The sequence below is a fragment of the Tachysurus fulvidraco genome, chromosome 19 (genome assembly GCF_022655615.1).
Source record: "Tachysurus fulvidraco isolate hzauxx_2018 chromosome 19, HZAU_PFXX_2.0, whole genome shotgun sequence".
NCBI lineage: Eukaryota > Metazoa > Chordata > Actinopteri > Siluriformes > Bagridae > Tachysurus > Tachysurus fulvidraco.
Window position 1 is genome coordinate 15,103,041 of NC_062536.1, and position 13,641 is coordinate 15,116,681.

Sequence of the window (13,641 nt, forward strand, 5' to 3'; positions counted from 1 at the left end):
GCAAGCGGAAATGTTCAGATTTGATCGGATGCTAACCTGTAACCAAACACTTGCTGGCGTCTCCAGTGGGCAGCGCATGGATGCGGTATGGAGAGAACGGAATCTCATCTCCGCCATATTTGATAGTGATGGTGTAGCGGCCTGTCATGTCAGGCACATAGGACACCGTGTAGGTTCCATCTCTGTTATCCCTGATGTTCGCTTTCTTTGGCTTTCCCTCTGGATCCTATTTAAAACACAGTGAGTTTAACAAACAAGTATGTCATTTGTGAGGGCTTTTTACACTTAAAATAACTCTGGGTCATTGTAACTGAATCCTGGGTTATGTTGTGTGACTTTTCACACCGCTTATACTTTACCTGTGGTTAACAATGAATCCTGGCTATTCATAAGTAAACGTTTAACATGTTTTTTTTTGTGTATTCTTGGTCAACAACCATGACTGGATAAATACACCATGCAACAGCTTTAAATATCAGCTTGTGCTTTTTCATCAGTGAGGAAAAAATGTAAATGTCAACATGTAAATCCCCCTGGATGTTTAAATCCTCCTGAGTTGCACGAAGGTAAGAAAACAAAGACAAAAAGATAAAAGAAAAACAAAACTTGAATATCGTGAATGCATAAAGAGCGACATGAGGATGAAGAGCATAATTTTTTAGTAGGATTCTGCTGCTAAGCATCGAGCTGTGACGACACTTTGGACATGATGTGGCACCACATTGCAAAAGCACTGCTAAATCTGCATCAGATCAGGGTTTCATAAGCTTAAAAAAAAAAAGCAGTACTGACCCTGCTTCTACATTACGTGTGAACATTCCTCTAGCTGGAGATAACAGCAGGATTAGAACAACAATAACCCGGAGTTAAGATCAGTGTGAAACCACCTTTTGTGCATCATCCACATTTCAAACTCAAATATCAAACAACATCAAGCAAAACATGGCTCTGGCTCATTGATACATAAACCTACAGCTTTACTTCCCAACTACCAACTTTTTAAAAAAGCAATAATGATGGTATAAAATATGTTTTAGGGAGCAAAGCTTTTTTTATTAGTGTGTTATGTGATGAAAAACCACATTGGATAATTAGATCAAACTCAATGGAGTGTCAGTCCACAGAGACCAGCAGAGGTAGAATATTACAAAAAATGAAGGATTTTGCTAAATTACCCTACATATTTTCTGTCATCCGATAATCCAGAGAGCTTCACAGAACAAAAAGTACTGAAGCTGACGCTGATGCAAGTGCCTAGCATGTATAATTAATAAATTACTGAATTACTGCCTTTTTTATGTACTGAATTTACTGAAACAGAAAACAAATAACGAAGTAAACGCTTAAATAAATGTTAACATTTACAAAAATCTGCAATCCAAATGTATAGAATTAGCACTATTTCAGTCAAAATAAAAATATCCTTAAAGCAGGGAGCGACTGCAAGCAAGGGTTTTAACAAAAGTGAACAAACTAACAATGTATGGCACGCATATATCACGTGAAAACACTGTAAAATCTAAAGAAAATATATATTTATTTGGAGAAGTTCGGATTTCACAGCGCTGTTGAATTCTCAATTCCGTACTCGCGCTAATATGTTATCGTTTCTATGGTAACAAGCCACACAGGGGACCCAGGTTAAAAGAACTATCTATAATTGTTGAGGTTTTAAGGAGTAAGGAGATGTTTATTTAGCTATTTCAGAGGAAATGCGAGATTGAATAACGACAAGGATGTAAGACATGACGCTCTAATTCTCCCATCGGTCACAGCTACACTAGAAAATCTATGAGTCTATGAGCTCATTTGTGAGGAAGAGGGAAAATATTTCCTTGCCATTGTCATCTCTGGCTTGCTCATTAAAAATACATTTAAATGTAAAATTTATCATTTATATCCTGAATTAATATATTCCTGTAAAGCTGCTTTATGACCATTTTCATGTTAAAAGCATTATACGGTTAATATTCAATTGAACTGAATCGAATTAAACTCATATTGCTCTACTCAAAGTGTGTTAAGCTGCTCTGTGATGCAACAGTTCAAAAATTTGAGGCTGGAAGGTTTCACGTAAGGTGTAAGGTGACCAAATTGGGAGGAAAATCAGGGAAAATCCAATCAAACATACAGACATGTTTGTGATGGAAAATATCTGGAGTGTAACTGAATTAAAACACATGTGACATGTTTACTCTGTTAGCAGAACAACTTTGTGGCGGGAATAATAATTATCATTGTTCTTACTATTATGTACATCAAACCTTAAAGATTTATCAAAAGGCATGCTTGCATGTCAACAAGCAGCACATTTAGCACTCTAGCAGCACATTTGTTGACAGCATTTATTTCTGAGTGAAATTTCACCCATTTCATGTTTTGTATAAGGCATGATACTTGATACTGAGCCCTTTTACAGGAACTATAACTCCCCATATGCATTGAACTGTATGTGCACTTGTTAAGCTGAACTCTATATCTAAGAGTGTATACTAAGAAAATGAAGGATTAAGAGGTTTAGAGGTACATTTACAAGAAAAATTACAGATTCACAAGTGCCCCCTTTCCACCAGAAAGAACCTGGTGCTGGTTCAGAGCTCGTGCTGGTGCTGGTTCGAAGTTGGTTCCACTGGCGATCCTTCTAATAACCGGTTTGCCTTTCCATGGACTAGAGAGCCATCACAGAGCCAGGATAAGCATTATATACAACATTATACAGCAACGTTAGCACAGCAGCGGCAAACACAACATCAACAATGGCGTTGCTTTACTGTTAATGCTCATGGCTTTGCAAACCTACATTGGTATCCAAATGTGGCGAATCCTGATTTAAAATTATTTTAAAATGGCGCTAACAATGTTCTCTTTTGTCACAGTAACCCCACCCACAGCCCCAGACGCAAGCGGTTCTTAAGTCTCAACGTTTTGGTGCTGCTTAAGAACCACTTTTCCTGGTTCAGAGCCGGTGCTTTGGGTGTCGAAAAAGAAAGAACTGGTACTAAATTAGGCTCTGGCTCCGAACCAGCACTCAAACTGCCTTGGTGGAAAAGGGGCAAAGGTAAACCTAGCCTCTGTATGTTTCTCACATGCCTTATGGCAAGTGATACACTACTAAGTAGTGTAAAATTATAGGGATCTAGGGATCTAGGGTATGGAGGCTCAAAAAAGCAGGGAGAGGAGGAAAGGGAAGAAGGGGGAAGACGTCAGACACGGTGAAGTGGCTGGAAAAGAAAGAGCCTAAAACAGGCCTTACATAGCCTTTCTTAAGAATATAGAAGGGGATGGTGCCCTTTACTATATGGCTGTCCCACACCCTCCTTCCCCAGTCCTCCACATACACAGAGACCTCGCGCCTGCACCCATCCGGATCCTGCAGTTGGGGTCAAAGTTCAAGATGTGGAGCAGGAGTAATGAATTCTAGTAAAAAAAAAGTGTCTGAAGAATAAAGCCAAGACAATCATGTGGCTCACCAGGATTTGGACAGTAAGGAGTCCTTCACCGGCATCACGGGCATCGATGGTGAATTCTACTGGAAGGCTTGCAGGGACCCCAGCGGCGTTCAGACCAGGTCCGCTGGCACGAACTTTACTAGCATCATGAGCAGGCAGGGCTTTTACCTTAAAGGGACTGGTACAAACCAAAGAATGATAAAGCAATGGTGTTAAAGTCTTGTCAGATTAGTGGACATGAGGAAACTGTTCATTTGGGTAATGCTGTAATTGTAATGATTAGAGTGCGAATAGGAGAGTATCGTACATGCGTGGTACTTCTTGGTCAGCATATTTGACATAAACGGTGTAAGGCCCGTCCTTGGAGGGGGTGTACATCACAGTGTGAGTACCATCACCGTTGTCTGTAATGTTAACCGGCTCTGTCGCTCCTACAGAGGAGAAGTATTGAAATGATTAAATCAATAATAGTATATACATTTTTTTAAACGATTAATTGTTACGTTTATTGAATGATTAGGTTAAATCTACAAAATTTTAGTGTAAGAAAATGCTAGGTGTTAGCTCAAAACTATCAGCACCTTTCATATGAATAAATGACAAGCACAGTGTGTGACATTTTGACCTTAATGATGATTTTTTTTTCCGTTAAAATGTTTTCTCAAGTAGATTCACAAGTGTTTTTTTTTTCCTTAGCAGCACCCCCACCCCCCAACGTTTAATAGCTTCTATTAACACCGCTGAGGCTCTTGTAATGTATAACACATGTTGGTATACGTCATTGGATCTTGGACTCTTCAACATGAAGAAGATTGTAAGTCAATATATGATATTTCTTTAAGGTTTTTGTTCGCTTAAACACTAAGTTTGTGATTTGTTGGGTTTGTTGTTACTTGGATGTCTGATTAAGGAAATTATCTTTTTGAGTAATGTTCCACATACTTTGCTTTAGTATACTATGCAACCCATGACATATTGTCATACATTATTTGATGAATGTATCGATGTATGAATGTAGTGTGTGGTTTGGGTGAAGTGAGCTTTTACCAGTTGGGCTATAGAGCAAAACCTCTAGTGGGGCCAAGCCAGCATTACTGCAGTCCACAGTAAAGGTTTGTGGAACATGAGCTCGTACGCCATTTCCCAGGCCTGGGCCAGAACACCTCACCTTACTGGGATCCACCAGTTCTCGAACTGGGACTCTGAATGGACTGCCTGTGTGGTAGAAACATCCGACATTCTATTGAAACAGTCTTACAATCCCGAAAAAAGGTTCCTTGAGGTTATTTTCCCCCTTTTAGTTCTTTGTATAACCTTTGGGGAGCAATAACATAGTATAATGTAGGATATTTTATACTAAAACAGTTCTAGAATTCAAAGAATGCATAAAGTAAAATCAGCGCCATTCATTTTTGGAATTGCATCTATACTGTTTGTAGACACGTCTGCAAGATGTTTTGAATTTAGGTTTATGAATGACAGATTTCTAAAAAAAAATAAAAAATAGTCCATTAAATTTATTGAATAATTAAATCTAAAATAACAGAAACAATTTAGAAAAAGGAAGATGTGTTTGCTGTTATTAATACTATAGACAATATTTAATGACACAGTGCTGTTGGTAGTAGAAGAAGAAGAAGAAGAAGAAGAAGAAGAAGAAGAAGAAGAAGAAGAAGAAGAAGAAGAAGAAGAAGAAGAAGAAGAAAGTACCACTAAATTATTCTAAAACGTGCCAACTTTAAGTCAAAAGTCATTTCAATGAACCCTTCATAATGGCCCCATTTTCAAATGCCTAATATCTGACGCAAATGAGAGAACCATATTAGGTTCTATATGAAACTGTTTCTTTTAGTAGTGTAAACCTAATACAGCTCTAAAGTTATTACTAACTAATACTGATTTATCTGAATTTTATTACCCTGCTCTTGGGTTAATCTACAAAAATATTTTAACAGCAAAAGAAAGCTTTGAGACTGAAGCTTTAATTCACAAATCCTGCAGTGAAAAATCCCACCTGGGATGGGAAGGCCTCCGAATGTGATGTTAACATCATACTCTCCAGGAGTGAAAGGAATGTACTCCACGCTACAACTGCCATCTTTATTATCCTTACAGGACATCTTAGCCTCGGACGGGCCCTCGATGGCCAAGCCCAGGCCACCTGTACCAGCACCCCTGCAATAAAAAACGAACAGATGCTTTGCAAGCCCTAATAACTTTTTATGTTATTAACGTTTTTAACTCTTATTTTCAGAATCTAGCAGGCTTGTTGGCATAATATGTGCTAATATATGATAGGAAAACTCAATAATAAGTCAAAATAAAATATGTACCTGGTCTCCACGGTGAAACAGTTGGATTTGTTGACGAGACCCTCTTCCAGACCTGGTCCGTACGCCCGCACACGACTCGGGTCACAGCCTTCAGCTACTGACACTCTAAACGGGCTCTTAGGAACCTGCACGTCATCATACAACACCTCGATCAGGTGCACACCTGTACGTACACACATTCAGAGCATGTTACTATTTGTGCAGAGCTGGTTGGTGTAATTATGACTGTTTATGATAACAACACTGACTCCATGACTGCAGCTGCTAATACAATATACATTTCTACCATATCTCTGTAATCTGTACAATATCCTGATCGTAACCATGCATTGCTTTTAGGAAATAGAGCCTTCTTGTAAAATTGTGATCACGAATACAAGCAGCTTTTTTATTTGTACTCATGTCCAGTCATTTTGTTTCTAGTTTATCCAGTTTATGCACTTAATTAGCAGAGGTGCGAGTAAGTCACACATGTGCAAGTCACAAGTAAGTCTCAAGTCATGAATGTCAAGGCAAAAGTCTTAAGACTTAAGTCTGACTCGAGTCAAGTCGAGTCCCCCATCTCTGAGTCATTTAACTCAAGTCCGAGTCAAGTCTCAAGTCATTAATGTCAAGTCAAAGTCAAGTCGAGTCTTTTTTAATAATTGTCAAGCAAGTCTCAAGTCTCAAATTTGCGACTTACAGTAAGTCTGACTCGAGTCGAGTCCCCCATCTCTGAGTCATTTAACTCATGTCTGAGTCAAGTCTCAAGTCATGAATGTCAAGTCAAAGTCGAGTCTTTTTTAATATTTGTCAAGCAAGTCTCAAGTCTCAAATTTGCGACTTAAGTCTGACTCGAGTCAAGTCATATGACTCAAGTCCCCCATCTCTGTTAATTAGCATCATTGAACCAAATTAACATTGATATTAAGCACTCTCGGTTCATTTTAATGAGAACATTCTGTAAGAATGAACCTGTACTGTGAATCTAAGTATGGACATAATGGTCAATCCTGGCCTGGAACCCTGGAACTGTCGAATTTCAAATAATTGATATTGATTTTTATTTAATACAATGATGCATTAGATACATCAAACTTTAGATGCCAATGAATTAGCACTTGGGGCATCACAGAGAGTAGAAATCATCAATTACTTTGAAGATTAAACATTTGTGTAAAGAAAATAAGGGCTATGAATATTTTGCCCAAGCACAAATACCAGTGTTTTGTCTGCTGGTAAAAAGAGTTAAATAAAGTTTGATATTTTGGCCTGTTAAGTATAAATTTAGGAAAGAGCTTTCCTTTCCTTAATCACAGGTTGTTCCAAAAACCTCTGAAATCTTAGCAGCTTGCATTATTAAATGATGACAGACAAGATCATGGAATATGTTCTTAAAAGAGCAAAGAAGCAGATTGTAAAATTTGGTCTCAGTTTGATTACATCCTACATCCGGGACCACTGTAACCGGCTAATCCTCCAAGTCCGCCCCGTGAGTCAAAACAACAATTCAATTCAATCTCAATTCAATTCACTCTGTTCAAAGTAATATCTGAAAATGTCCCATGCTTTAAACCTATCTATAAAACTCTGTTGATCATCTTACCATCCTCATAAGCCGTGTACTCCACTCTGTAGGTCCCATCTGCTTTATCGGTGATGTACGCATCTGTGTTGGAACCTGAAGGGTTAATGATACAAGCTTTGATGTGGTTTCCTCCGGTCAGATTGTGAGTGCGTGTGTCCACAATAAAGTGTGTCGTGACCTCTCGGAGGACCCCTGTAAAGTCACACAAACACCAGAAGATACTTCAGTCTAAATTACAGCACACTAAACACAACACACAAAGACACACAATACACAAAGAGGCACATCAGCACCTGAATGCTAGCTATTAGTCCCTCTTTTATTTAAGAGAGCTGGACAGACTATAGTATTAAAGCACTGCTGCATCACCCGCATTAGTTAGAATTTTTTTAAACAAGATAGTAAATTGTAAATGTTTTGAATTATAAAGATTATTGTGCAGATCATTTTGTTTGGATTTCTATTGACAATCATTTCAAGAATCATTATTTTTAAGTGTTAGAACTGACAACTTTGACGAAAATTTAGCTATTTACTCCAGACGTTTTGTGTGTATTAGTTTAAATGCAATTTATATAGCTAATAAAACACATATACATATTTTATATCTGAACTGCTATAAAACTGAATGCGTATTTTCCATTGGCTAAGAAGGTGTACCTCTGGGTTCAACTCCTGGTCCATAGACTTTGATCCCGCTGGTGTTGACAGCAGGATCCACCTGGACACAGGCAGGAAATTTTGGCACAGCATGTCCTCCATATTTAATGGTGATGGTGTACATTCCATGGAAGGGGGGCACGTAGGTGATGGAGTATGTGCCGTCACTGTTGTTCTGGATGTGCACTTGAGCCTGGGCACCCGAGTCTGAGATGATCTCAATGGTGAGATCAGCATCCCCAGCTTTGGAACAGTCCACTGTAAAGGATGCAGCCTCGTCCACTTTGCCCCTCTCTAAACCTGGACCACTAACCGTCACCTTGCTTGGGTCAAAAACAGACTGCACCATGGCTTTGAATGGGGAGCCAGGAACATGCTGATCAGCAAACAGGATGTTGATAGCGTATTCGCCAGGCTCAGTGGGCAAATAGGATACGGAGCAGGAGCCGTCTCCATTATCCTGGCACTCAATCTTGGCCTCACAGGGGCCCTCCACTGTCAGGCCTAGTCCACCAGTGCCGGCACCTTTGGTGTCTATGGCAAATGGAGCTGGTTTACCCACAATTCCTCCTCTCAGGCCTGGGCCATAGGCTCGCACCTTAAATTCAATTCAATTCAATTCAATTAATGGCAAGATGATAAATCTGTGAATGCTATTTAAATATTATTAAATATATATTCAACATATTAAAATATAATCTCGACATATCTTTACATATTTCTATTTTTATCATAACTATTTTTATTATATTTTCTATTATACATTTTATTACACACACATTAGAGAAGCATTTACATGTGATATGATGTATGGATGTGTGTGACAAATGAAATTAGAATTTTGATTTCGATTTTTTTTTATACTACTTTTTAATAACGCTATTTAGGATGTCGTGGCTTCAGACGGTGGAGTCGTGTTACTCTCCTACTATATACATGACTGTGGTGTGTCATGATCTACTTTGTTGTTGATAAATTCAAGTTTTCCAGATGTACTTAAACTAACCCTTGTGGCCAAGCACACTCCGGTTCATATCCCACTCGACAAATTAATTACAACCCCAACATCATCTAGTCATTTACTGCAGCGGTTAAATATCCTGCCATGTCACATTTGATTCCCAAGTCTAACTATGTGAATAGTATGAGATGGAACATGTGGCTCACAGACACTCTGTGGGACACTAATGACCTCGTTGGCCAAGTAATTTTATCCTCGGTTAATCAAAGAAACAGTGAAGTCAACACTCATGCACACCCACACACACACACACACACACACACACACACACACACACGCACGCGCCTTTTAAGAGAAGGTTAATGAGAAGGAACAGGCAGAGAAATGTTCTGAGGGAATGCTGACAGACACATGGCATTAATTACTAGTGATGAAGATCCTTCATTAATGCTTAATTACAGAGCCTCAAAGGCTCAAGGGAAGCTGAACGCAATTAGTTACATCTTATGAGATGGTCACTGCTGCTGTATTAGATTCAAAACATTCCTCATCACTGCTGCTGTATTAGATTCAAAACATTTCTCGTCTTTAAAACACCGATGAGCAGCTTACAGTCATGTAAAAATATTCCTGAATAAAACAAAAAATGGATCGTTTATACCCAGACTGCTATTTAAACGCAATCTGCATGCTGTCTGCAGAACATAATTAGGATAGGCAGTAAATTTGACTGCACTGGTCCCTGACACTTGGTTGCTCAGTCAGTGTGTGTGTGCTGCACATTTTCATATACATTCTTTCTCACAAAGAAAGGTCTGTCCAACTTCAGCCAACTTTTAATACATTTCAGATCTTGGCCCTGAAGCAAAATGCAGTCAAATGATTCGTGACTGGTTCGAAATGTAACAGCACACACTGTGATTCCCATCAGAGTAATGGATTGTTACTAGACCACCATATAATCAAATCCATTTAGGTCATATTGAGAGATCCCAGCAAACCTGACGCAGAATGCACGTACATAGTATGATGTGCACATACTGTAGAAGAAAGGATCATGCAAGGATGGATGGATGGAAAGATGGATCCATGGATGTATGTGAATATGTAGAAGTAATATAGTGTGTCAATATAGGAAGATATATGGTATGTGGATTGATGGATGGATGGATGGATGGATGGATGGAGGGATGGATGGATGGATTTATGGATGGATGGATGGATTTATGGATGGATGGATTGATGGATAGATGGACGGATGAATGAATAGATGAGTAGGTATGTTCATTGATGAATCAAAGAATAGATAGATGGGTAAAAGGATGGATAGATAGAAGTGGTTAAAAGGATGGATGGATGGATGGATGGATGGATGGATGGATGGATGGATGGATGGATGGATGGATGGATGGATGGATGGATGGAAATGTGTGTGAATGGATTGATGTTTGGATAGATAGGTTTGAGAATAGATGTATGGATGGGGTTTTTGGGTGGATGGATAGACAGACAGACCAAACTTGATTGTGATTATAACACTTACTTTAGAGGGGTCAGGAGGCATGACCCCTTCCACAGTAAAGGGGCTTCCTGGCACAGGGTTCTCATCATAACTGATGTCCACTTTGTAGGGTCCTTCCTCTGGTGGAATGTACTTCACAGAATGCACTTCATTGGCAGGTCCAGACTCAACCTTGCACGGGATTGGCCGACGAGAAGGTGAGAGGATTTTCACATCCACTTTGCCCTGGCCTCCAGCTCCACGTGTGTTAATGGTGAACTCCTGGTCTTTTCCAACATCCACTTCTACACAACACATACAGTACATCACAGGAGAGTCACAGGAGACGTTCACATATAAAATACATTATATATCTGTCAGATGGCATGTCTGCAAACTTACTGGTGTTAAGTCCTTGGACTTTGACCTTGCTGAGGTCCAGTGGAGGAGCAACAGTAATAACAAAGGGGCTTTTAGGGATGGCGTCACCTCCATGGCACACAGAAATGCTCATATTACCCTATAAAAAAACAACAGGAGAAATAAAAAAAATATATATATATCCTACTATAAATAAAGACAAGTGTTGCACTGGGACAGTTTTGCTTTATTGATTCAGGGTGTAGAATGTGTGTCCATGTAAACCTGATATTCTTTCAAATTTACTAGCAGTAGAATGTTGTAATACTTTATATAATTAATTATATTTCAAAGTAAATTGCTGTTATTACATACAAGGACAGGCAAAATGCTGCTTTCTAAGTTTAAATAAAGATTTGATATCGGTTCTTATACTTTAAAACCTTTATTTATTAATACCTATTAATACCTTTTTTACATATACACTTGTTAACACAATATCTGTGGGACAAAAGTGAAAACGCCACATGACTTTCAGACTGTTTAACATCTATCAAACCTCTATTAAACTGGGCAGGAAGTGAATACCATATGTCACAGGAGGATTTAATATGTCCTGACAAAGCTGCTCACATCTGACTCTCAGTCATCAAGCGGTAATTAACACTATGTCAAATCAATTACCACAAACTACATTTATAGCCGTGAGACCTTGAATTCATTAGACCACTGAAAATAGCGGCTGTGTGGGAGTTGATGTCCCTTTGCAAACTTCCTTCCTCCATCTGTTTCTAACACGTTAATACATTTGTGCTAAGAGTTCAAGGTTTTGGTGTATAAATGCTTGAAAAAAATGCTGAGCATAAATACTGACAGGGTATATTAGTGTATAGACGATGTACAGGCAGTGAATATAAAATGTTTAGAAAGTGTAGGGAGCGTGTATAGAAAGGGTATAGGCAGTACATAGAAAGGGTATAAACAGTGTATAAAAAGAGTGAAAAAGTGGATAGGGTATTGAGAGTTTATAGAAAGTGTATAGAAAGTATTAAAAGTGTATAGACAGTGTATAGAATGGCCTTAGACTGTATACAGTATGGAAAGTGCATAGACAGTTTATAGACAATGTATAGAAAGTGTATTGACAGTGTTATGAATGTGTATAGACAGTGTATAGAAAATGTATAGACAGTTTGTAGAACGTGTATAAAAAGTGCATAGACAGTGTATAGAAAATGTATAGACAGTGTATAAAAAGTGTATAGACAGTGTATAAAAAGTGTATAGACAGTGTTTAGAATGGCTTTAGACTGTGTACAATATAAAAAGTGCATAGACAGTTTATAGAACGTGTATAAAAAGTGTACAGAAAGCACAAGGACAGTTTATAAACAGTGTATAGAAAGTGTTATAGTATTGTATAGTATAGTGTATAGTGTATAGTAACAGTGTATAGTATTGTTAGTGCTGCTGAATTCTTAATTCTGGTTGGTCTGAAGGTGTTAATTTTTTTTTAAACAACAACCTTTTCTACAGTTCTGGCTAAAATTTTAAGATTTATTTTAAAGGTTTATTTTAATATTTGAACGTTCATTATAATTTGTTTATGTGTATTTATGTAGCAACGATGTGCACATGAACTATTATGGCTACTCTATGGACTGTTTACAGCTGTGATATAACAGCAACAAACCTGTTTCACTATAAAAAGATGTACAATATAGTCATTCTACGAAGAATAAAATACTTTAGAAAGTCCAATTTTGGAAAATAATAAACACTAGGTCATGTTGTACTTCACTGTTAATAGAGATCAGTCTACCTGCTGTAGCGCAGTGTAGCGGACAGTAAAGGAGTAATCGTGGTTATCGATGATCTCAAAGTCACTGACAGCCTCTCCTTTAAGCGCTCCAGTAAAGTGCACCTCTGGCGTGGCCTTGCCTGCTCCTTTAGTGTAGATCGTGAAGTGTGTTGGCTTGCCCACTTCCACACCTACAACCCATGAACACGATATTATATAAATCATATAAATCACCACCAACAGTTCTAACAAACTTCCTCACACACAGTGCCACAGATGCAGAACCGTACCAGTCTTGCACAGTCCCGGACCCTCTGCTCTGACTTTATTGGCATCATGAGAGGGATCCACTTTAATACGGAAGGGGCTGATGGGTATCTCCTAGAGGCGTCAGAAAAATTGTTACCACCGTTATGAAATCTGCGAAAAATGCTAATGTTGATAAGCATGCGAATCATACCTGATCTGCAAACAACACCATGATTGTGTATCGTCCAGGGCCTGGTGGTGTGTATTTGACAGTGAAGGTGTCGTTGTCGTTTTTGATAATGTCGAAATCGATGTCGGCCTCGGCAGAGCCTACCACTCCGGGAGCGCACTTGATCCCAATGCTCACATCTCCTATACGATGGAAAGCGTAAAAGACGTTTGTATACAGTTTTGAGAAAGGATGCATACACCATGGTGTCAAAAAGCATTATCAATGATAAATAAATAAATGAATAAATAAATAAACATTACTTGATAACTATATTAATTGTATGAAGTGATGTTCTGTGCAAAAATTGTTATTTACATTTACATTTAAAATAAAAGGTTTTAATAAGGTCCAAGGCTCTAAGGTTTGTCTAATTTTCTTAGGCCACAAGGGATGTGTCTCATATTCTTTGCTCTGCTGTCATTAAATGTATTCACTAAGACTAAATTAATGACAAAAGATAAAAAAAAAATATATTTAAGGATCTGCCACTAAAATCCGCCTAGAAGTCTGTCAGTGACCTCATATTAC

The 13,641-nt window shown here is 38.4% G+C and overlaps 1 protein-coding gene across 7 annotated transcripts in view; it reads right to left on the minus strand.

Annotated features, from left to right (window-relative positions):
- flncb (filamin C, gamma b (actin binding protein 280)) overlaps positions 1–13,641 on the minus strand; it is an 82,054-nt gene that overhangs the window by 14,245 nt on the left and 54,168 nt on the right. For all 7 annotated transcript variants that reach the window (XM_027151442.2, XM_027151449.2, XM_027151446.2 and 4 more), the window contains 13 exons: positions 13,093–13,253; positions 12,923–13,013; positions 12,654–12,823; positions 10,874–10,991; positions 10,514–10,776; positions 8,010–8,607; positions 7,368–7,541; positions 5,783–5,945; positions 5,464–5,624; positions 4,497–4,664; positions 3,757–3,880; positions 3,471–3,627; positions 37–226 (listed from right to left, as the gene is read on the minus strand). In XM_027151442.2, coding sequence (XP_027007243.2) covers positions 37–226; positions 3,471–3,627; positions 3,757–3,880; positions 4,497–4,664; positions 5,464–5,624; positions 5,783–5,945; positions 7,368–7,541; positions 8,010–8,607; positions 10,514–10,776; positions 10,874–10,991; positions 12,654–12,823; positions 12,923–13,013; positions 13,093–13,253 — 2,538 coding nt within the window. The remainder of the gene's footprint in view (positions 1–36; positions 227–3,470; positions 3,628–3,756; positions 3,881–4,496; positions 4,665–5,463; positions 5,625–5,782; positions 5,946–7,367; positions 7,542–8,009; positions 8,608–10,513; positions 10,777–10,873; positions 10,992–12,653; positions 12,824–12,922; positions 13,014–13,092; positions 13,254–13,641) is intronic.